At 39.4% G+C, this 25721-nt stretch overlaps 2 protein-coding genes across 5 annotated transcripts in view; one reads left to right on the forward strand and one right to left on the reverse strand.

The window, feature by feature from the left end:
* IQCH (IQ motif containing H) overlaps nucleotides 1–8189 on the reverse strand; it is a 203453-nt gene extending 195264 nt beyond the window's left edge. The window contains 2 exon segments of the mRNA XM_049706661.1: nucleotides 1291–1413; nucleotides 8054–8189. Of these exon segments, the coding sequence (XP_049562618.1) occupies nucleotides 1291–1413; nucleotides 8054–8104 (174 nt within the window). The 5' untranslated portion in view covers nucleotides 8105–8189.
* Nucleotides 8190–8232: 43 nt separating this feature from the next.
* Nucleotides 8233–25721, forward strand: part of AAGAB (alpha and gamma adaptin binding protein) — an 87126-nt gene continuing 69637 nt past the window's right edge. For all 4 annotated transcript variants that reach the window (XM_004276226.3, XM_033439927.2, XM_033439928.2 and 1 more), the window contains exon 1: nucleotides 8233–8446. In XM_004276226.3, the coding sequence (XP_004276274.1) occupies nucleotides 8374–8446 (73 nt within the window). In that variant the 5' untranslated portion in view covers nucleotides 8233–8373. The remainder of the gene's footprint in view (nucleotides 8447–25721) is intronic.

Genomic DNA, 25721 nt, shown 5'->3' on the forward strand with positions numbered 1-25721 from the left:
AGGCCAAATTACTTTATCCCAAAAAGCAGCATAAACAATTGAGACTCAAAGCTTAAGTGACCTGTAGCATTCTTCACAAATGAACCTACACAATAGTCAGTTTGCTACCTAGCTGGGGAAACTTGCTAGGCAACCCTGACATTGAGTAATCTCTTTCCCTTATGGGGACTTCAGGCAAGCATCAGAGGAAAGCATTTGGCCTCTAGGTAACAGATTATTTTAAATGGCCAACCCAAAGACTCCAGCTGGGTCCAGCCCTCTCACCATCACGTAATATAGGACAATGGCATGCTAGTCTGATGAGGCAACAAAATATACCACATCTCTCAGCCTCAGGAGCTGAGCTGGGATGCTAATAACATGGTAGAGTGAAAGTCAGAAGCAAGAGCAGAGACACTGATCATCAGAGGTCTGGAAGATGGAGATGGCCTTTATTTGGACCCATGTGCTAATAGATCCTTGTTTTATATATGAATGTTATCCTGGTCTGAAGATTGGATTCTCCCATGCTCTTATATTCGTCTAATAATGATGAAGTCCCTATCTACTTTATTTCTCTGTTCCAAAATTGGTGTATTTCTTTTCTATTTCCATTGTTACATACTAGGTTACAATATTACAAAAATAACTAATCTCAAAATACTTAAGCTATTAGGGAAAAGTAAACTATTTTTTAGAATCCTGGTGAATTTGATAGAAACTCTCTGCAATGTATTGGTATGAATCCTTTTTTTGGTCAGGCATATTGTTGGACTGAGGAGTTATTTTTAAAACTCTAAATGATTTTTATCAAACCACATTTTAGGGGTTATCACTGCATAATCATAATTATCAATGCCTGACATTCTTGTGGCACGTAAATCAATCAATCAGTTAATAATCATCCTTTTAAAAAAGGAAGAGCAGGGGCTTCCCTGGTGGCGCAGTGGTTGAGAGTCTGCCTGCCGATGCAGGGGACACGGGTTTGTGCCCCGGTCCGGGAAGATCCTACATGCTGCGGAGCAGCTGGGCCCGTGAGCCATGGCCGCTGAGCCTGTGCATCCGGAGCCTGTGCTCCGCAACCGGAGAGGCCACAGCAGTGAGAGGCCCGCGTACCGCAAAAAATAAATTAATTAATAAATAAAAAATAAATAAAAAATAAAAAAGGAACAGCATGGGAAAGGTGATGACCAACTGAGGCCCACCTCTGTTACAGAATTACATGGGGCCTGTGAGAAGCACAGTTCTTTTCTTCTTGAGGAATCCTTGTCTCCTTCTGGAATTTTATTTAATATCTAAAACACTACTTACTTTTAACCCCATTTCAGTCCTTTTGATTGCTGTTTCAAGATTCTGAATGTCAAGAGTTTCGCCTTTTTCCTCATGTGGGAATTTTGTTAATTTCTCCTTTAATTGATAAAGTTCTTCTTGGACCTGGAGGTAGAAGAATATAAAATATAAACGAATACAGGGCTTCCCTGGTGGCGCAGTGGTTAAGAACCCGCCTGCCAATGCAGGGCACACGGGTTCGAGCCCTGGTCCGGGAAGATCCCACATGCTGTGGAGCAACTGAGCCCGTGCACCACAACTACTGAGCCTGTGCTCTAGAGCCCACGAGCCACAACTACTGAGCCCGCGTGTCACAACTACTAAACCCCGCGCGCCTAGAGCCCGCGCTCCGCAACAAGAGAAGGCACAGCAATGAGTAGCCCGTGCACTGCAACTAGGAGTGGCCCTTACTCGCCACAACTAGAGAAAGCCCGTGCACAGCAATGAAGACCCAACACAGCCAAAAATAAAGTAAATAAAATAAATAAATTTAAAAAGAAAAGAATACATACATAGTCCACCTAAAACAGTTATTTATCTTAAAGGTTTGCAATTTGCTTGAATTGCTAGAGACAATAAAGTTGATTTTAAAGATGGTGATCATTGAAAAGGACTGTCCTTATGGTTCTGAGACGTGCTTCGTTAGACGGCTCCAGTCACTGTCTTTCAGATTTTGGAAAACTAAGCTTTCATACAATTTTCTATTTGTCCTTCCCCCATTAGAAACAGATCCAAGATAAAACTGCGACTCAAATGGCTTCTGCTTTCTCAGTTGGTAAAGCAGTTGTGTCAGATACAGTAAGAAGTTTGTGCCAAACTCTGATTTCTACTAATTGGTTGAGAGGTAAGAAGACAGAACACTTCCAGCAAAGAGAGGTTCTAGTGAAAACAGTGCCTTTCAAAAGAGAATTATAAATATGTGGACAGGGCCTGCTAGTTTTCCATTCTAGCTGGATCTTCCCCACTTACTGCTCTGAAGAAGCAGTTCTGTAGATGTGGCCTTAATTTTGTTTTATGGAGTCAGAAATGAAAACAATCCTTGAAGAAAAAGCAACATAATGTCATTACTTTAACATTTTCCTTCAATTTGTATTTTCCTTAGAAATGATGAACATCTCTCCAAAGTCAAGCACCCTCAGAATAAAATAGGCATTATGAAATTAGCACAAGATTCTCTGCATTCATATTAGAAACCAAACTTCCACAAATACAGATGGCACCAATTATTGTATGGGCTGCTGCCACAAGAGAAACATTTTGTTATGCAAATTTATGAACCCAACACCTGTTTCAGCGATAGTCACACCAATAATAATCTGCAGATTGGGTTGCTAAAGGCGTTTTGAAACAGTTACCTTTTCTCTGTTAGTATTACTGGACCTACACGTTGATCCAGCCTATGTTATCGATTACTCTCAAGTATTCCCAAGGAGTCAAGTATTCAAGAGATCAAAAGATTTGCATCTTTTCACTGATGGGCATCAAAGTCTGGCAGACACATCTGGTCATTTGTACTCTGCACAAATTATCATGTAGAGCCTTCAGGGCTCACAGATTGAAATTTGAACACACCTACTGATTGCTGGTACACACTAAGGATGAAGATGTACTTCTTTCGACTGTTTTGTCCAAATTAGTGCTGCAAGCTGATTTATTATCTATTGTCTAAAGACATTTGGAAGTACAAAAAAGCAGTTCAAGGGCAAGCCCACTTCCAGGCCCACATTTTTTTGTTGTTATTGTTGTTCGACTTTTGAATGCACTGAATTTCCTTCTTGTAGCTCTAGTATTTGTAATACTTGTAGCTTCATGTATCATTCTGTAATTATGCCTGTCAACTGCTGGAGGGAGTGAAAACCACACTGGATTATTTATCAGGGAACCGAAGGTCTGATTTCTTCATTGCTTTGTATGGACAATTATATGTCTTCATAGAGTTGTGAGATAATATGTAATAGGTCTGGTACATAGTAATAACTTGGTAAAAGGCAAATGAACATAATTCCTTGTTCTATTACTGTTCACACAGTGTCCATGCACACCATCCACATTTTCTCTAGTGTTCTTACCAAGAAAAAAAAAAAAGAATTACTCTACTTGTAGAATGAAAATGAGACAATGGGTGTGAAAATGAATGAATATAGGCTTTGGAACCAGACAGATATGAACTAGAATTCTATTTCCTCCTTTACTAAACTGAGATGGGCAAATTTACTTAGCTTTTTAGAGCCTTAGTGTTCTTACCTGTAAAATGGGGATAGATAGCTACTTTTCAGAATAATGGCAAGAATAAAATGAGTTAAAGTACATAAAGTGCTTTGTATAAGGCCAGCCACACAGGAGGGCACTGAACCAATGTTAATTCTCTTCTCTTGAATGGTAAAACCTAGTGAAATGCCTTGCATATAACTGGCACTTAGTAAATGTTCATTGATTTGAATTGTTCTTTCTTTCTCAAGAGCTTTTTACTTTCCTTGCCAGATATTTCTTCTCCCCTCTTAGTAACCGCACATCTGTTTGTATAATTACAATAGAGACAAGTACTGTAGGAAATGTTTCACCAGACCTGGGTAGAAAAAGAGATTAAGTTCTAAATCTCCATTCTTCAAATAGATCCAATCTACCATACTGAAATTTTACATGTCACCCATCATCTCTGTGATCATCAAATGCATTGCTTTCCATACTTTTCCCACTTGGAGGAAGATTATTATTTTGACAGTCTGGGGATAGGGCTACTTAATAAGAAGCCCTTGAAAGATTCAATGCAGACAAAAGTTGCTCTAGAATTTAAAAGAGCCAGGCAACCAGACTCCGTTTTGTCAAAAGCAGCCTCGTGACTCCATTTTATTCATCTCTGCTAAAGATAAGAGTTTGGCTGAGTCATTCTCATTGCTTCCCCATTCATTTTTCTGTTGTACGCTCCTGGCAAACCAGACAGAGGGTTTGATAAGAGAGACAGTGATAATATCAAGCTGTCAATCAGCTCAAATATTTCCAAGGTTGGGGTTAACATACAGCTGTTGGGTTTTTGAAATATGATTCCCAAAACTAATTAAAAAGCTAATTTGATTGCAAGACTTGGTAATCCTGGTTGCACAAACATATGTTTAATAGTTGGGTCAAACAAGTGTTTATAAACCTATAAAGACACCACATTATTATTAATAAAGTATAAACACAAAGCTTCTAATACTTAATAATAAAAGAAACCATCTAGGAGACCTCCCAGAATCACCACCACACTTCTTAAAGACTGTTTCACAAATGTGCCATAACCTGTTGAAGGACCAGCACACACCAGATTTCTTACTTTGGGTGAGTTACTTTACTTTTTGTATCTTAGTTTCTTCTTCTGTAAACTGCAGCTAAAAATAAAACCTGCCTACTACAGTAGTTGTTAGGAGATTATCTAAGCCCTCAGCACAGGGTCTGGTTCTCAATAAATACTGGCTACTATTTTAATTATAATGATTATTATTACTATAGTAAAACCTCAGTATTCTGATCATTTGAGGAAAGAGCCAGAAAAAATTGTGGAAGGTCTGAATTATACACTTGAAGGTGAAAGAAATTAAGCAGCTAACAAAATGCTGCCCAGTAGAGCTCTATGTGGGCATGGTACTCATAGTTCCTGAACCAAAAATGAAAACATGGACTTTGATGTATGATCTGATTGGGACAGAATATTCACAATCAGAACTTCTCACATAGAAAATGAAAGAAGATTGCTTGAATTTTCTATGTATATGAGTACCCACAATGCTCATCTTTGATCAGTTTCCTTTCCATAACATGAAAGAATAATAGTACTTATCGGATAGACTTGTTGTTAGGGTTCGATGAGTTAGATATATATAGCACTTAGAACCATGCATGATACCTGATAACTACTATGCTCTTGTGATTTTTCTTCAAAATCATGCAACAGTTTATATTTTACAGCACGATCTAAAGTAGTAGCTCTCATACTTGAGGGTGCATCAGAGTTATCCGAAAGGCTTGTAAAAACAGATTGCTGGGCCCCACCCTCAGAAATTCTGATTTTTTAGGTCTGGAGTGGGGTCTGAGAATTTGCAGTTCTCACAAGTTCCCAGCTGTTTCTAATGAGGCTGGTCCTAGGACTACGCTTTGAGAATCATGGGTTTAAAGAGTTGCTTAATGTATCTCACTGAGACATAGACCTAATATACTAAATTAGGGTGAAGCAAGTGGAGATTTGAATGAAGTACCTCTGCTAACAGTAAGGAAGTCCACTTTACAGTAAAGACCAATTATGTAGTTTTGGGGAAATTGGGTCAATTTAGAATCAGCGGTAGTTCTAATCTAAGCTATGTGTCCTACAGAAGAGAAAACTGAGGCCCAGAGAGATGAAGGGACTAGCCCAAAGTTACCCACCTGGCAATGTCATCGCCAGGGTCAGACCTCAGTATTCTGACTCCCAACCAAGTATCCTTTTCACTGGATGTACTGCTCTTTGGAGGAAATAAATCACAGGCCCAGGTAGAAATGGAACCCATGTTGGCATGTCTGAGAGTGCTGCCATATGCTCACAAATACTCAGAATGCAGTGAAAAAGTAAGGAAGGTCTTCCACGTTTCCTTATTATACACGTTCTACATTGTACCAGGAAGAATTTTACATTGTATCTAGAGATCAGCCTCAGTAATCAGTTTAACTGTAGCCTCTCTTTCTCTGCATAGCCCTCCACTTAGTGTATACGAAGTTACCCTTTTAAGCAAGTGGGGGGGTTGATCAACATGGATATGACTCTCTTAGCTCTTCCCAAAGAGAGGTCTGGCCTTTGCCCTTGGACACTGGGAGGTGATGATCTCTAGGCCCCTGAAGTGTCCTGCTTGACAGGAATGTCTTTATGATGGGGGCTTTGAGCTATACTGTATCAGTTCCAATCTTTAGAGGAATTAGACTGAAATCATTAGTCTACTCTCTGGGAAGAGCTGAAGACTAAAAGTCAGCCAAATGGGCAGTTTGATTGAGCTCCAATAAAAACTCTGGACACTAAAGTCTTGGGAAAGCTTCTCTAGTTGGCAATAATCTGTATATATTGTCACATATCATGGCTGGAAGGAGGTAATGCTCTCCATGACTCCATGGGGAGAAAATGGCTGGACCATTTTCCATTTGGACCCCTCTTGGACTGTGCCCTAAGCGTCTCTTCCCACAGCTGATTTTAATTTGTATCCTTTTGCTATAAAAACACTGTAATTGTAAGCATAGTGCTTTCCTGAGTTTTGTGAGTTGCTCTAGCAAATTAGCCACTGTGCCGTGGCTAGGGCTTCCTAGCTGGTCTAGGAATAGCTGGTCTGAAGTGAGGATGGTTCTAGGGACCCATGAACTTGTGCCTTGTGTCTAAGTGAGGACAGTCTTGTGGAGACTGTTCCCTGAGACGTGGCAGTTTGGCTAAACTCATTCTAGGGTGGTGGTGAAAGCAAGGATAATAAAAGGTGAGGTTGGAAGATTTGGGTATGATTTATATTGGGGAAGTCTATGAAATTGGTGAGTTTAGGGGTTTGTATTTTGAAAAAGGTGAACTTAAAGAAGTCTCCCAGATGGGAGGTAAGAGACCAAATCATGGCAGGAAGAAAAATTTAGACCCTTTAGATCTGAGTAGAGTCCTGATAGAGTGACCTTAGGCAAATTACTTCAAGCCTTAGTCAAGTAGAGGTAAATATGAGAGTTAAAAGTGACGATATATGTGGAAATGTTTTAAAACTATCATATGTAAATGTGAAAAAACAAAGTACTTTTAACATTCTGGAAAAATCTGAGTGTAACTGTCATAAACTGAGTTATATGGGAGAAGTTAATACTTTCTTGATATTTCCCCCCTCAGATTAGAAAAAGTTACTTCCCTGTGTTTTTTAGTTTGTCACATTTCCACATTCAAAAACTTTAACTTGATTAGCAATCTTTTATCTTTAATACGTTTCTCTATCTGTATGTTCCCAAGCAAGGTATTTCTATTTTATTTATTATTTTTTATTGAGATATAATTGACATATAACATTAGTTTCACATATACAACATAATGATTTGATATTTGTACATATTGCTAAATGATCACCACAGTAAGTCTAGTTAACATCCATCATCACACATGTCAGTAGTTACAATTTTTTTTCTTGTGATGAGAACTTTTAAGATTTACTCTTAGCAACTTTCAAATACACAGTAGAGCGTTATTAACTATAATTCCCATGGTGTACATTTCATCCCCAGAACTCATTTATTTGCAAGGGACTTCTAGATCCAAAAAAACTGGGGTGATTAAGAAAAGCAGTTCACATATTTCAACTTCTCCCCAGATTTATCACCTCTCCAATGTGTCTGATTCGTATCTCCTCCACTTCCCTACATCATGGGATCAAAATTTTCAGAACATAACACTTAAAAATGGTGCCTCACTGTAAGATGCATTTTTCCAAAGTAAAGATCCCGGTGATGTGTATGGCCCTGGAGTTTTACCAGAGGCAAAATGGTTGTGCTTCGAGACCGCAACCTCCAGGCTCAGGCTCCGGAGGTGTGTGAGCTTGGCGGGAGAGGTCTGGGTTGGCATATCTGGGAGTTCTCTAAGCGGTGCTGCCCCTCGTGTGTTGGAGGCAGTGTGGGAGCAGCGCTCCAAGAGGGTGGGCGTGAGTGGATGGGCGGGCGTGAGTGGATGGGCGCTGCTGGGCCTCGCTCGAAGGGTCTTAGCTGGAAAGGGACGGTGAGGCCCATTTCCCACCTGGATTAATATGGATCCGATGGGGTCGTAGTCTTCCGTCTCCTGGGCCATGCCTACAGCCGGGCGGGGCTACCTCCCGGAGGAGGCGAGGTCTCCAGGCGCCGGAACCTGCTGCGGAGGGAGCTCGTCCCCATGGTAACGCCACGCGCAGCCCGGCCTGGTCCACGCCGGGAGCGGAAGAGGGGCTGGAGGAGGAGGCAGGGCCGGCCGTGCCTTCTGAGAATGCGCCTTCATTTGCGCGTCTCCCCCGCGCGCCGGCGGCCGTGGTATCGCCCAAGGCGGAAGGGGCTCTTGGACAGAACCTGTTCGCTGGTGCAGAGATGGCTGCGGGTGTCCCGTGTGCGCTAGTCACCAGCTGCTCATCCACTTTTTCCGCAGACCGGCTAGTCCAGCGTAAGTAGTGAGGCACCTGGGCCGATTTCCAAGCCCCGCGCCAAGCCTCGGCTGGCGACAGTCCCAGCACCGCGGCCTCCCTCGGGGCCACTGTCGCCGCCGCGGGCCCTGGCCTCTTGCTCCCCTTGGTGGTGGCCCGAGACTCCTCTGGTGCCCTTCAGACGTGGTCGAGGTTCCCAGTCCGCCAGGTGTCCACCATTAGCTCCTGCACTCGTTGTTTCTCTGTTTGCCCGGCCCGCCATGTCGTTTCTTCCAGCTTTTTCTGTAAAGTAGGACCCCAGCCCAGGGGTTGTTGTGGGCAACCTTTGAGGTGAACCGGAAAGGCGCTCTGGGAATGGTACCGAGGAACGCGAGTGTCAGGTGCAGGAATCGTGATTTATGTTGGCATCCCTGCTCCTGAAGTAGAGAGTGTTTCCTCTGGCTACCCCTTGATGTGTATTTTAAGACTTGTTCGACTTGCCCCCTGCACTCTGCAGTTATTCAGTGCCTTGCCTTCCTCCTGAGGCTAGGCCCTCCGCCAACATTAGTTTTTGGTTATTACTGGGCCTAGTCCTTTTGCCTTTGGACCTTCCTAGTGGTTGTCAAACTAAGTCACTCTTGAAAGAACCGTAGGCGAGGAGGGGAGACCAGTGTAGTAGAGAAACCATAGGGCTGGGGGCATAGGCTCAACTCTTCCACTAACTAACTCCGCAAAGTTGATTATAACTCAAGACTCCTGTTTTAAATGTGTGGCTTTGAGTAAGAACAGTGACTCTCAGCTGTAACCTATGCCCTTCAGTTTTCTTTGTAATATGGTGATAATTTTCACAGGATTTTGTGCTTAACCCAGAGTAATCTTTCGGTAAATGGTAGATATTATTATTAAAGCACATTCTCTCTCTAGCCCTCAGTTTCCTGATCCTGAAAATGGGGCATATGAATCTATCTCACAGGATTCTTTGAAGGACTGGTGATGTGACATTTTGAAAGCATTTTGTAAAGTGTAAAGCATCATATAAACTGTAACTTCTTCCTGTAGTACCTGTCAAATGACGTCACTGCAGCACAAGTGTTCTGTAACTTAGTTATCATTTGTGATCACATAAAAAGTTCCTTAATTATAACACTAAGTGGTAACTAACTGCTCTAATTATGCCATTTCCTTATCTCTCATCAGTGCTCCTTCCCATTTTTTCCTTTCTTTTCTTTTTGAAAATTGTTTTATTCTAAAAGTAGTGCATAGTCCATTAAGTAAGATTTAGCACATGTAGAAAAGAAAATGTCAGTCAAGGTCTCATAACCCAAACACAAATACTGTCTTAACATTTCTGTGCATCTCCTTACAGTTTTGTTCCCAATGCACAGGTTTTAAAAAATTGATAATTACATTTCATATATAATTTTTATATTTTATATATAACATGTAATATTTTAACATTTTATATATAAAAGTTCAAAATATTGTATTTGAAATATTAAATATATAAATGTATAAAATTATATATTTATAACACATTTAAGGTGTATGATTTGTGTAAATACATATTTATATAAAATATACTTTTATATTTTACATATATTTCATTATTTTTATCTGATATTTTTCATCTACCATTACACTGTAAATTAGTTTCCATCATATATTACATCTAGAGAACATATCAGAATTTGCTCAGAATTCTTAAGATCCTGATGTATTTAACTTTCCAAAGGAATTATATGCATTTGGATTTCCATTACTGATATATAAAAGTCCTTTCAAAGCTAATCTCAGAAATATTTGTTAAGTTTTCTTTTGGTTATCACGTGCTTTAAGGATCAGAATTGGCAGACACGGTCACTTCCTTGAAGGAGCTGATTACCTATAGTTGGGGAATAGTAACACTGTACTTCTTTAAAATATATTAGCATCATTGGGAATAAAATTAATTCTGTAAAATAAAATAATCCACTTTATTTCCATATGTAAAATGCTTCTTGGATAACTTTTGTGTTGCTTCAAATTAGATGACCTTTCCTTTGTGATTCCATTAATGTTAGGTAGTGAAAAATAAAATAGAAGCAGTTAGTGAAGAGATTACTTGAGTAAGGAAACGTGAACTATAAAAGAGGGCTTTTACCATTTCTTCCCAGGTTAATGATTTGGGTAACCACGGATAGTATGAGCATGTAGTACAATATTTGCTGAGCATTGATTCTGTTTTCTCATAATTAAAGATTGAATTAAATCACAAATTGAGTCTAATTTTGGCATAAAAGATGGAGACTACCATAATGAATGACTTTTAAGTGTTCAGTGACGTTAAGCAATATATGATTTTGGATTGAATCTAATTTACCTTTTTGGGAAGGTTTGGTTCCTTCCCATGCATCAGGAAGAAGAACATTTAGGGTTTCTCCAGTTTCTTTCCTTCGACATCTGATCTATTTTACTGCTTTTGGGGACTTCCCTGGTGGTCCAGTGGTTAAGACTCCACGCTTCCAATGCAGGGGGCACGGGTTTGATCCCTGGTCGGGGAACTAAGATCCCATATGCTGCGTGGTGCAGCCAAAAAAATAAAAAAAGTACTGCTTTTAACAACAATGGGAAATATTTCATAACCAAGTAACCAAGTTTATTATTATAAGTATACATGAAATAAAAATCAGTAGGCCTCTACTATGGATAAAGTGTGGACTTTGTGAGAAGCTTTTTTCATTTTGTCGCTCAAAGGCTTTATGTGCAGTATTCTGGGTGGATGTCTGACATCAGATAAAAGGGGCATTACCAGTGTAGACTTTTAAAGGGAAATGAAGGCCCAGAATGCTTATGCAAGGCTGTGTGTGGTGTGAGAGCAAGTGTCGGTACCCCCAGGCCAGACCTCTTTCCACCCCACATATGTTTATATGAACATTTTACTTTTATTCTGGAAAAGTGTATTCTGATATTAAGAACAGAGCTAGTCTCTGTGCCAGTTACTGCAGCTGAAAGGACTACTAAGAGACTATTCCTGCCTTCAGGAGGGATGTGGTGAAAGTATGTGCTCCACCTGTGGAAATACCAAAATGTTGATACCTAAGTTTTAACATCTTACTCTATTTTCCTAGAAGGAACTTTAGATAGAAAAATCCCATTTGGTTTTAATGTATGTAATGCTAACTTAGCAACTGTAAGCCATTTAGGTTCTACACCTGAACATTTGGAGCAAATTTTTTTCTTCTAGTGAAATGTGGGAATTTGGAGATCTTATAATAAGCATTGATATGTATATCAATATTCTTCCCAAACATGTTTTCACATAATTTAGTTTGGTTCTTGTATCCTTGTGAAATCATGGAGTCAGGGTTTCTCCATTTCATAAATGAAGAAACCGGGGCTTGGAAGCACTAGGTGAGTTGCCTAGATTGCTCAAGTACCAAGTGCTGGAGCATATGTTCTCATTTGGGATTTGTGTGCATGGGCTGTCTCATTGAAATGTGTTGGAATTCCTTAGCAATCAGAAGTATTTAAGGTGGTGGCATTGGTGGAAGAACTGAGAGAGAAGATTAACTCAAAAGGAGGTTTTAAAATATGCTTGCATTTCCATTTAGAATGGTTGAAGTCTTAATTCTAAGTGAAGAAAAAAAAAATCCTTGCCCAAAGGACCTGTATTTTAAAAAGGGCATGTGCATACCTGATGGTCTTTAACAGTGTCTGGATTTTTATTTTCTCAATTGAGGGAACCCAAAGTAGAAACACTGTATATATTAGTCACTCCTGCTATGTAGAATTAACATTAAAATTAAAAGGTTGTTCCAGATCATCTCTAACATCCCTTCTAGATGTAGAATTCTACGGTATCGGTTATTTTTATGTTAGATTATATAATGCTTCATGTTTATCTTTTGGAAACTGAAGAATCAAGCCTGATTTTAAAGTTGCAGTAGACACTCCACTTGTAGTAGAGAGTTTGACATTTTGTGTTTGATATTCAGATGCATTTACCCATAGAAACAATCCGCTGCTCCTCAGGTTTCTAAAACTGTGGAACCAGGTAGCTCAATTATATGACGGGTAAATTAGGCTTTGGGGAGTTATGCAGGCAAAGCTAGCCATCAGGCAGGACATTGCTGCTTTGGGAAACATTCATTCTTCTGTAAGACTGGGAGTTTGTTTCTACGTCTGTCAGACTCCTGTATTTACAAAGGGATCTTAAAGTAATTTACTAAAGAGAACATTCTTATTTCACAATAGGGGCTATTGTACAGCTTAGCCAATGTTATCTAGCGACAGAATAGGGATAAGAACTTGGGTCTTCTAATTTGCGTTTTTCTGCAGCTGCTTGAGGTATTCTGAGTAGAGCCTTTTACTCTGGGAATAAGTAGTAATTTTTGCTTAAGCAAAGTTGCTTATTTTGTTGTGGTAGGAGGACTCTGCCTTTGATTGGATTGTATATTTCCAAGTCTTTATTTTCTTCAAAGGAAGAAAGATTGGGCCAGCAAGATTTACCACGAGGGCCTAGAGTTGTCATCACAGAATGATTTATTAAGTGGTCAGACTAAAGCAGTGATTTCAAATGGTAATGGGGAGGGGGGAACTTTGATTTGTTTTTAACTATGATACTTCATATATTTAAAAATTTTCAAATAACATTAAAAGAAGGCTCAAGATTGTTATCTTTATTAAAAAAGGGATGTTAGGGCTTCCCTGGTGGCGCAGTGGTTGAGAGTCCGCCTGCCGATGCAGGGGACGCGGGTTCGTGCCCCGGTCCGGGAAGATCCCACATGCCGCGGAGCGGCTGGGCCCGTGAACCATGGCCGCTGAGCCTGCGCGTCCGGAGCCTGTGCTCCACAACGGGAGAGGCCACAACAGTGAGAGGCCCGCGTACCGCAAAAAAAAAAAAAAAAAAAAAGGGATGTTAAGTCATCAACCTTAAGATTAAATACAAGTCACATTCTCTCCAGACCCAAAGGGACTTATAAAACACATCCATGTTATCTTCCTGTATGTCTGTGTGTGTGTGTATGTTTGTGTATGTATGTATAATTAAAGGTCAAAGAGGTTGTGATTTTCTCAGGTTGTTCAGCTCATAAAAGTTGGAGATTCAATTCTAGTTCTTTTTTTTTTTTTTTTTTTTTTTTTGCGGTACGCGGGCCTCTCACTGTTTTGGCCTCTCCCATTGCGGAGCACAGCCTCTGGACGCGCAGGCTCAGTGGCCATGGCTCACGTGCCCAGCCGCTCCGCGGCATGTGGGATCTTCCCGGACCGGGGCACGAACCCGCGCCCCCTGCATCGGCAGGCGGACTCTCAACCACTGCGCCACCAGGGAAATATGATGTGAAATATGATGAACTTCCTGGTGGCCAGAGCTGTATGTATTCAAGGTGAATTTAGGGATAGGAGAAATTACAGTAGAAGATTTCACTACTACAGTGAGAACTTTTATGGTTCAAAATGAGTTTATACCTTTTCTTTCATGGTAGTTGGAGCCTTAGTAGATGAACTACCGTAAGCTAATAAAAAATGGAAATGCCTCTATTGGTGCCCAATTTGTTTTTGTTTTTCTTTTATCGGTCGAGTAGAGAATTTGTGTGAAGTGTTAGACTAATCTTTTAGCTGTTATTGAAGAGTTAAATGATTATAAGGTGTTTGTCTTCCCAGTAAATGGCATTCCAGTAATGGGGTAGAGAGCAGTGGGGAAGTATTACACATCAGCCGACATTGCACAAAACCGTTTATGATACTGAGAGTATTGTATCATCCTGGAGGATTCTGAGTGTATCTAGACTCAGGCCTTTATTTCTGGGCCACCTAACTGCTTATTTTTATGTAGCAAAAGATAAAAAACATCCAGAAAATATGCAGTGGTCATTTGGTTTAAACAGCTTGCTGCCTTTTGCTCTGTATAATTCCTCAGCAAGTAATGACACTCAATAAATAATGAAATCTGATATAAAACCATTTTTAAAGAAAGGTTAAAGTATGAAAACTGTTTTAAATATGTCTGGCAAGAATGAGGATCTGGACATGACGTTGTATTTGTGTTGGAGCCAGTGCACACAGATACCACAAATACCTCTCTGAGAATTACTTATCCAGGAAGCAAGACTAAGGTACGTTAAGACAGAGAGGACAGTTGTGAAACTCTTAAAGAGCCTTTGTGATGTTTTAGATTCAGTAACAAATAACCTTTTTAGTGTTTAATTTTCCACACAGACCTGAAGGCTGGTTCAACACAGAGGTGGGGTAAAGTGGTATCGTACCTGGATCAAAATCAGTATGCTCAGAGCAGGAAAATGTGTGATCATTTGGTAATAAAGAGCACTGTTATGCTGATATAAGAGAATTGCCATTCTGTCTGAATTCTGCTGGGGTTGTTCAGGACTTTTGTGAGGAAAAAAATTTGTGAATTGAGTGCTGAGTTCTACCCTCTTCCTAGGTGTCTGATTTTAAGCACGTTAACTTTTCATTGCACAAATACTTACTGTCTTTACATGTGCCATCATTGTTCTCAGTATCTAAAACCTGTGCCTCAATTGCCTACCTTGTCAATAAAGTGATTTTTTTTAAAGCAGCTTTGGGGTGTAATTTAAATACCATAAAATCTTAAAACCTGTTTTAAGTGTAGAAAATTTCTGTCATTCTAGAAGGAGACCTACTACCTATTAGCAGTCATTCCTCATTCCCATCCCAGCTCTGGGCAAGCACTAATGTACTTTCTGTCTCTATAGAGTTGCCTTTTCTGGACATTTTATATAAAAGAAATCATATGAAATGTGGTCTGTTGTGTCTGGCTTCTTTTACTTAGCTTGATGTTTTTGAGATTCACCCCTGCTGTAAGCATGTACTTGGTATTCCATTGTATGGAGAGACCACATTTTGTTTATCCATTCATCTGATGATAGACATTTGGTTGTTTCCACTTTTTGGCTATTATGAATAATGCTATTATGGGCATGCTAAGAAACTATTGTATACTATTTTACGAAACTGCTGGACTTTTTCAGAGTGGCTGTACCATTTTACCTTTCCCATCAGCAACGTATGAGGGTTTCGATTTCTCCACATTTTTGACAACACTTGTTAATTGTCTGTATTTTCATTTATATAGTTGGGGTGAGGTAGTGTCTCGTGGTTTTTATTTGCATTTTCTTAGTAACTAGTGATGTTGAGAATCTTTTCATGTGTATATAGTCCATTCATATATCTTTGGTGAAAAGTCTATTCAAATCTTTTGCTCATTTAAAAAGAAATTGAAGTATAGTTGAATTACAATATTGTGTTAGTTTCAGGTGTACAACAAAGTGATTCAGATATATATATGTGTGTGTATATATATATATATTTCAGATTATTTTCCGTTATAGGTTATGATAAGATATTGAGTGTAATTCCCTGTGCTATCTTGTTGCTTATCTATTTTATGTATAGTAGTTTGTATCTGTTAATCCTGTGCTCCTAATTTGTCCCTTTCCCCTTTGGTAACCATAAGTTTGTTTTCTGTGTCTGTGAGTCTGTTTCTGTTTTGTACATAGATTCATTCGTATTATTTTTTAGATTCCCCGTATAAGTGGTATCATGTAAAATTTGTCTTTGTCTGACTTACTTCACTAAGTATAATATTCTCTAGGTCCATCCATGTTGCTGCAAATGTCAGTATTTCATTCCTTTCTACGGCTGAGTAATATTCCACTGTGTGTATATATTACATCTTGTTAAGCCAATCATCTGTTGATGGGCACTTGGGTTGTTTCCATGTCTTGCTTTCTCCCATTAAAAATATTTTTTTTTGTCTTCTTATTAATGAGTTGTAAGAGTACTTTATATATTCTGGACACAAGTTCCTTATCATGTACGTAATTTACAAATATTTTCTCCCATTCTGTGGCTTATCTTTTGGTTTTCTTGATGGTATCTTTTGAAATGCAAAAGTTTTAAATTTTGATGGAGTCCAGTTTATCAGTGTTTTCTTTTTCCATTATCCTTTGACTGTGTGTTCTCCAAGCATGATTTTAACCCATCTGGAAGGACCTTTTGGATACTGGGATGTTGGGTCTGTTAGCTTTGTAACGTTTTCCATCGGACCAAGCTTATTTTCAGTATTTACATACAGGAGCTACAAAATAAATGTTCTTCATTAAATTTACTCTGTTTTGGAAAATTCATCTTAGACATGGTTACCTTCTTTCAGAATAAGTTAGCATCTGCTGCAGATTCTATTGTCAACCTGAGCAGACATTGACATTTTTTGTGAAGTTTTATTACTTAATGCTGATTTGTTTATAAAACATTACCAGTTGAATATGAAAATTACTTTCATCTCATAATTGCCCTGTTTAGACTTACGTGTTCTTCAGAAAATCACCATTTATAAATTATTTTCAAAGCATCTAAGATTAATTGCCAGATAATTTTTATGGTTAAAATAATTAAAGAATACATTTGAGATGGATTTTTATCAGATGCAAATGAAAGGCATTTATGTCTGTGGTGGGAGGTTATGGTGCCTGGCTGTAAAAGGCTAGTTTCAGTTCTATGAGAAAGAATAAAACCAAATTTGCATTCCACAACTTTTATTTTGTTTCATGAATACAGTCAGGTCAGTTCCACAAGTTCGTTTGCTTTAGATCAGGGTTTCTGTTGACATTTTGGGCTGAGTAATTCTCTGTTGTGTGGGGCTGTCCTGTGCATTGTATTCTTGGCCTCTGCCCACTAGGTGCCAGTAGCATCTCCTCGCTTTTGACAACCAAAAATGTCTCTAGATGTTGACATGTGCCCTGGGAGACAAAATCACCTCCCCATAAAGAACCACTGCTTTAGGTGATATCTGGACGTATGATTCCAATAAATAAGTGATAGTAATGGAATCCAAAGAAGTCCCCCCCTTTCCCCCAAATATGAGTGGGAATTGTCCATCAGCTGTGCCACTGGGACTGATAAAGTGGTCTTTGCATGCAGCCCATGAAGTTTAGAGGCTGATGGTTCTTCTTGGCCCTCGTAGAGCACTTCTCCACATTCTGTCTCCCCTGGCTGCCAGCTTCTTCCTTTGTCTTTTGTGCATGTTGGTCTCTCACGTTGGTCTTCTAAGGGCAAAGCAGAGACCGTGTACCCTCCCCCACCACACCCCCACCCTCAGTTATTTTAACATGAAGATGTGGTGACCAAGTCCAGACAGCTATTGGGAGAAAGCGAACTTGACGAAAAGGAGGAGGGCTGAGTTGGATTTCCTCTGCTTAAACTTTTAAAACTTTTCCACTGTGATACAAAAAGCCCCAGAGCATGTGGCAATGTGAATTTACAGAGTGACCAGAGAGGAGTGTGTGAGGAAAAGATAATTAAGTGTTGTAAGCAAACCAGAATTGCTGTACTCCTGTTAAAGCAGGGGTATGTTGCTCTAACTCAATCCAGTTCCTCTTCTCAGCCACTTCATACTGCTCCACTGATGGATCTGTCATATACACAGAGACAGATATTGTATATACATGCACCAGGAGGCTGCAGGATGATTACTCAGAGAATCACAGATAAGAATTTCCTGACATTTGTCTCTGTAAAGTCCCAGCCCTAACCTTGCAGTTTTAACCTTTAAATGGCATACAGGCTTCAAAGGCCCTTTACACTGCAGCAGTATGATCTACTCCTAGTACTTGGGGAATAATCTGGTAGTTAATAACTGTTATAGAGTTTTGGATAGAGTAGCACCCACCTTGTATGGTGTTCTCATGAAATTGTGGCTGTGAAATGGTCACTGGTTGCAACAATATGGAACCATTATGTTTTTTTTTTCTCTTATAAATTTATTTATTTTTGGTTGCCTTGGGTCTTGGTTGCTGTGTGCGGGCTTTCTCTATTTGTGGTGAGCAGGGACTACTCTTTGTTGGGGTGTACGGGCTTCTCATCGCAATGGCTTCTCTTGTGGAACACGGGCTCTAGGTGCGTGGGCTTTAGTAGTTGTGCCTCGAGGGCTGTACAGCGCAGGCTCAGTAGTTGTGGCACACGGGCTTAGCTGCTCTACGCGTGTGGGATCTTCTGGACCAGGGCTCGAACCCATGTCCCCTGCATTGGCAGGTGGATTCTTAACCACTGTGCCACCAGGGAAGTCCTGGAACCATTATGATTTTTAAAGGTCCCTCTTTGTCTTTCCTCCTTGCTGTTTAATGAAAACTCTGGCTGTCATATTTTTTTCCAAATCCCATTTTGCTCAATTCTTTTCTTTCATAATAGCTACTTTCTCCTTCAACTGACGTCAGACTCTACTGCCTCCTATACTTTTCCTAATTGCTTTCTCTTCTGTCTCAGTCTGAGCCTTAACAATGGCAAAGAAAAATTTGGAGAAGGGATACTTTGGGAAGGGAGGGGCCAGAGCAGCTTAGTTATTTCCTATTTGTAATGTTTCTTACTAACTCCTCAACACATGTGTAACCTGTCCTCTTAGAGTCAGGAGTGCTGACACACGTGCAGGAAACTAAGCTGGGGAGGAGGACGTGAACTTTACTGAGGGCCTGCTCTGTGCCCGGCGCCCACCTGCGCTTCTTGGGCATTGTTTTATTTAATCTTCAAGGAGCCATTTGAGGAATGTTTTTGTCCCCTGTTGCAGCCGAGGAGATGACTCACAGAGAGATTAATTTGTCATTCTCACTGAGGGCCAGCATTCAAATGCAGGTCCCTGTGACCCCAGGTCTGTGCTGTCTCTCTTTTCCGGCCTTTTCTGGTTAGTAGTGCTGCCATCACAAAGGGAAGGGGAAGGAACTGTGGGTCCCCCAGAGGAGTGGGTACCATGAAAGACACTGGTATCGGGGGTGGGAGGTTATGATGCCTGGCTGCAAAGGCAGTTTCAGGTCTATGAGAAAGAATAAAACCAACTGTATTCTTAGAAGAGTGCTGCTTTCTAGAAGGATCGTCTTGATTTGAGGTGGCAGCTGTCACTTCCCTCAGGGCATAGAAAATATGATTTAACCACTGGACAACTCTTCACAAATCAATGTCACAAATCACTTAATCAGTGTCATGATTAATTAAGTGCACATTAATTCTACCAGTATTAAAAGAGTCTTTAGGGCTTCCACTGGTGGCGCAGTGGTTAAGAATCTACCTGCCAATGCAGGGGACATGGGTTCGAGCCCTGGTCCGGGAAGATCCCACATGCTGCAGAGTAACTAAGCCCGTGCACCACAACTACTGAGCCCATGCTCTAGAGCCCGTGAGCCACAACTACTGAGCCTGCGTGCCACAACTACTGAAGCCCGTGCACCTAGAGCCTGTGCTCCGCAACAAGAGAAACCACTGCAGTGAGAAGCCCATGCACCACGACTACTGAGCTTGCGCTCTAGAGCCTGCGTGCCACAACTACTGAAGCCTGCGCGCCTAGAGCGCATGCTCCGCAGCAAGAGAAGCCACCGCAATGAGAAGCCTGTGTACCTCAACAAAGACCCAACACAGCCAAAAAATAAATAAATAAAATAAATATATATAAAAAAAAGAATGTTTAAAAAAAAGAAAAGAAAATCTAACTGGTGTGCCAAGCCACAACTTCACAGCTATTAGTGCTCAGAAGTATTTTAAAAAAAAAAAAGTGTCTTTAATTCTCCTACTGAAGGAGATATGAATAATCTAAAACAGTATCAGTTCCTTGAGTTTAGAATGCACTGATTTGGTCTTTTTTGGCTGGGGTAGATAGGTGAGGGGGTAAGGTAAGGATTGTATTTATATATATGCATGTATGAAATTGGGTATTTGTGCTGTTTTGTGAATTTACCTTGGAACCTCAGAAAGCTTCTTGCCTCTTTCTTTAATGATTGCTTTCCAAATTAACCTTTTATTGAGGGAAGAAACATCAGGAGAGACGGAGTAGTAGAAAGAAGGGCAAGAAGAAGAGGGGAGTTGCTGGGTCACTGACCTGAAATGCTTCCTTGGCTTACAGCTTTCTTCAACTTTGGAATCTCTTCAGTAACTTGCCGAGTGGGAGGGACTATAGGGGAAATAAGATCACCAAGGATGTGAGAAGTAAGTAGGAGTTGCTGGAGAATTGATGGCTATGTAACAGTTTCTCAAACAGGAAAGGAGATTTATACTTGTACTTAAAGCTGGGGGAAAGGTTTACACTTGCTACTGGAACTGAGTTGACGTTTAACTTCTCATCTGAAAACACTATGAATTAACTATTTTAAGCTGTGAAACCATTCATAATAACATAGTTGGCAATGAATCATCTAGTGTTTGTCTCTTAAAAAATGATGTATTACAGCTCCACCAGGTGGCTGCCAGCAGAGTGAATGGCAGGAGGAGGGAGAAGCTGCTCTTGATTGTATTTGTGCATCATTTTGACTACATCGAAATTCAGTTTAGTGCAGGGCAGAGAAGAGAGGCCGCGGCAGGTTTTTCTAGGAAGTCTGTCTGGCAAAAAACTCCCACAAGATCACTATGACTCACTTTTGACATAAAAATACCTGAAACCCATCAACAGTTTTCTGATGGGTTAGTTGTACTGTGGGGTCACATCTTTTGGTACCCTCATTCCAGCTATTACTTTTGGTTTTCAAGTAAGGGAAGAGGATGCTTAGGTCCATAGGTTAGTTTTGGCTGTGACCGTTAGACACTTGAGTGTGACCTAGCTCAAACGCTAAGTATTGTAACCTGTAATGCACCACAGTAGAGTAGGAAAGAATGCTGGTGACCTGAATTCCGTTTTAGGCTCTGCTCCTATTAGGCAAGTGGCTTCTTTTTTCTGGCCCTCAGTTTTCTTATCTGTGAAATGAGTGAATTATACTGACTGATCTCTGGAAACTCTTAGCCATGTGCACCAGCATTTGAGTGATTTTTGTTTTAATTTGGAGAGGAATAAACTTGTTAAACGTTTGAAACCAAATATAAAGGATGAGGGAGAAAAGCTGTATTTAGTGTAGACATTTACATTTTTTAAATTAAACTCTACATTATGATGTTGATGATAAGAACTAGAAAGAGCCAATCTTCACTTTTTTCTCTCTAGTTCTAATATGGCACAGATGTAATAATAAAGCCCACATGCAGCCTCACTGAAAGTATCTGATTAGACATAAAATGTTAAAAGAAAATCTGATAAGTAAATTGACCTATCAAATTCTTTTAGGCAGCACAAAGAATGAAAACAAAACAAAACAAAAGACCACTGAGCTGCTAAAACTTCGAAAGGTAAAATTCATTTTCCCAATTTATTGGTTCTATTCTCATTTAGATTTAGAGAAAAGAGAAAGAAATAGCTTCTTTGTACGTGTTAAGTAAATATCTTCTCACTTGAAAATCAACCACAGTATGTAATTGAAATTTTAAGAGCTCTGAGTAACACATTGGTTTATCCTCTGGTATTCTAGACATTGATTAATAAAATGAACCATCCTTAATGGATCCAAATAGTCTGAATTGCAGTTTGTAAGTAAATATATGACATCTTCATTGATTTAATTTTTTCATGTTAGTCGAAGACACTGACTTGAAAAAAGCGTAACCCACATTTTATTCCAGTTTCTAACAATACAACCAGCCTAGGAAATATCAAGAACTGGCTGTGGTGCTGGTGGGAGTACTAGTCCCGTGCTCCTTCTACTTGCCCCTTAAAAACAGTGAGTTCATTGTTGTACTCTTTGTGCTCCCCACTTAAAAAAAAAGTCAATTCATTATTTTAAAAATTTACCCGTGAAAGAAGACTGATTCCATGTGGTGGCTCCTCCTACCCTTAAAAAAGAAATCAGTTTATACATTTTTTGCTACTCTCCTTGGTTCAGTTTTCCTTCTTCCATATCGGCATATTGCTATGCCACTTGCTTGAAGTTTGAAACGTTAGCTTTGGATGCAACATAGACTTCGATCTGAGTTTTTTTTTCTATGAGACATTTACATGAAAGCAGAATCTTTGATTTTAATAACTTACGTGTTCTTCCTGGTTATTTCTTACCTAAGCTCCATTATGAGGGGCACTGCAGCTGGCTGCTATGGGATTGATTAATAATTAATAAAAGACTATAACTTAAGGTAGAAATTAAGCAGAAAGAACTACTGATTTCTTAAAGAGACAAGGTAAACTCAGATTTTCAAATATTGGCACAGACCTGTTAATTTAAGAGTAACAATTCTGGTTTTGGTGAAAAATTTTAGAAAGTTAGTTTCAAAAGGGGCCTTATGTCAAAGGTAAAGTCTTAAATTTATTTGAAATTTAATTTTTTGGTTAAAAAAGAGGTTTTACTTTCGGCAGACCAGTTCTTTTTTTTTTTTTTTAACATCTTTATTGGAGTATAATTACTTTACAATGGTGTGTTAGGTTCTGCTTTATAACAAAGTGAATCAGCTGTATATGTACATATATCCCCATATCTCCTCCCTTTTGCGTCTCCCTCCCACCCTCCCTATCCCACCCCTCTAGGTGGTCACAAAGCACTGAGCTGATGTCCCTGTGCTATGTGGCTGCTTCCCACTAGCTATCTATTTTACATTTGGTAGTGTATATATAAGTCCATGCCACTCTTACTTCGTCCCAGCTTACCCTTCCCCCTCCTTGTGTCCTCAAATCCATTCTCTACATCTGCATCATTATTCCTGTCCCATCCCTAGGTTCTTCAGAACCTTTTTTTTTTTTTTTTAGATTCCATATATATGTACTAGCATACGGTATTAGTTTTTCTCTTTCTGACTTCGCTCTGCATGACAAACTCTAGGTCCATCCACCTCACTACAAATAACTCAATTTCATTTCTTTTTATGGCTGAGTAATATTCCATTGTATATATGTCCCACATCTTCTTTATCCATTCATCTGTCAGTGTACACTTAGGTTGCTTCCACGTCCTGGCTATTGTAAATAGAACTGCAGTGAACATTGTGGTACATGACCCTTTTTGAATTATGGTTTTCTCAGGGTATCTTCCCAGTAGTGGGATTGCTGGGTTGTATGCAGGTTCTATTTTTAGTTTTTTAAGGAACTTCCATACTGTTCTCCATAGTGACTGTATCAATTAACATTCTCAGCAACAGTGCAAGAGGGTTCCCTTTTCTCCACACCCACTCCAGCATTTATTGTTTGTAGATTTTTGATGATGGCCATTCTAACTGGTATGAGGTGATACCTCATTGTAGTTTTGTTTTGTTTTTTTTTAATTTTAAAATTTTATTTTTTTTATACAGCAGGTTCTTATTAGTCATCAATTTTATACACATCAGTGTATACATGTCAATCCCAATTGCCCAATTCATCACACCACCACCCCCACCATGCCGTGGCTTTCCCCCCTTGGTGTCCATATGTTTGTTCTGTACATCTGTGTTTCAACTTCTACCCTGCAAACCAGTTCATCTGTACCATTTTTCTAGGTTCCATATACATGCGTTAATATACGATATTTGTTTTTCTTTTTCTGACTTACTTCACTCTGTATGACAGTCTCTAGATCCATCCACATCTCAACAAATGACCCAATTTAATTCCTTTTTATGGCTGAGTAATAGTCCATTGTATATATGTACCACATCTTCTTTATTCATTTGTCTGTCGATGGGCATTTAGGTTGCTTCCATGACCTGGCTATTGTAAATAGTGCTGCAGTGAACATTGGGGTGCATGTATCTTTTTGAATTATGGTTTTCTCTGGGTATATGCCCAGTAGTGGGATTGCTGGATCATATGGTAGGTCTATTTTTAGTTTTTTAAGGAGCCTCCATACTGTTCTCCATAGTGGCTGTATCAATTTACATTCCCACCAACAGTGCAAGAGGGTTCCCTTTTCTCCACACGCTCTCCAGCATTTATTGTTTGTAGATTTTCTGATGATGCCCATTCTAACTGGTGTGAGGTGATACCTCATTGTAGTTTTGATTTGCATTTCTCTAATAATTAGTGATGTTGACCAGCTGTTCATGTGATTCTTGGCCATCTGTATGTCTTCTTTGGAGAAGTGTATATTTAGGTCTTCTGCCCATTTTTGGATTGGGTTGTTTTTTTAATATTGAGCTGCATGAGCTGTTTGTATATTTTGGAGATTAATCCTTTGTCCATTGATTCATTTGCAAATATTTTCTCCCATTCTGAGGGTTGGCTTTTCGTCTTCTTTATGGTTTTCTTTGCTGTGCAAAAGCTTTGAAGTTTCATTAGGTCCCATTTGTTTACTTTTGTTATTATTTCAATTACTCTAGGAGGTGGATCAAAAATGATCTTGCTGTGATTTATGTCAAAGAGTGTTCTTCCTATGTTTTCCTCTAAGAGTTTTATAGTGCCTGTTCTTACATTTACATCTCTAATCCATTTTGAGTTTATTTTTGTGTATGGTGTTAGGGAGTGTTCTAGTTTCATTTTTTTTACATGTAGCTGTCCAGTTTTCCCAGCACCACTTATTGAAGAGACTGTCTTTTCTCCATTGTATATCCTTGCCTCCTTTGTCATAGATTAGTTGACTATAGGTGCATGGGTTTATCTCTGAGCTTTCTATCTTGTTCCATTGATCTGTGTTTCTGTTTTTGTGCCAGTACCATATTGTCTTGATTGCTGTAGTTTTGTAGTATAGTCTGAAGTCAGGGAGTCTGATTCCTCCAGCTCCGTTTTTCTCCCTCAAGACTGCTTTGGCTATTTGGGGTCTTTTGTGTCTCCATACAAATTTTAAGACTTTTTGTTCGAATTCTGTAAAAAATGCCATTGGTAATTTGATAGAGATTGCACTGAATCTGTAGATTGTTTTGGGTAGTATAGTCATTTTCACAATATTGATTCTTCCAATCCAAGAACATGCTATATCTCTCCATCTGTTGGTATCATCTTTAATTTCTTTCATCATTGTCTTATAGTTTTCTGCATACAGGTCTTTTGTCTCCCTAGGTAGGTTTATTCCTAGGTATTTTATTCTTTTTATTGCAGTGGTAAATGGGAGTGTTTCCTTAATTTCTCTTTCAGATTTTTCATCATTAGTGTTTAAGAATGCAAGAGATTTCTGTGCATTAGTTTTGTATCCTGCAGCTTTACCAAATTCATTCATTAGCTCTAGTAGTTTTCTGGTGGCATCTTTAGGATTCTGTGTACCCTATCATGTCATCTGCAAACAGTGACAGTTTTACTTCTACTTTTCCAATTTGTATTCCTTTTATTTCTTTTCTTCTGTGATTGCCGTGGCTACAACTTCCAAAACTATGTTGAATAATAATGGTGACAGTGGACATCCTTGTCTCGTTCCTGATCTTAGAGGAAATGCTTTCAGTTTTTCACCACTGAGAATGATGTTTGCTGTGGGTTTGTCGTATATGGTCTTTATTATGTTGAAGTAGTTTCCCTCTCTGCCCACTTTCTGGAGATTTTTTTTTATCATAAATGGGTGCTAAATTTTG

This window comes from Orcinus orca, chromosome 2 (assembly GCF_937001465.1).
Source record: "Orcinus orca chromosome 2, mOrcOrc1.1, whole genome shotgun sequence".
NCBI lineage: Eukaryota > Metazoa > Chordata > Mammalia > Artiodactyla > Delphinidae > Orcinus > Orcinus orca.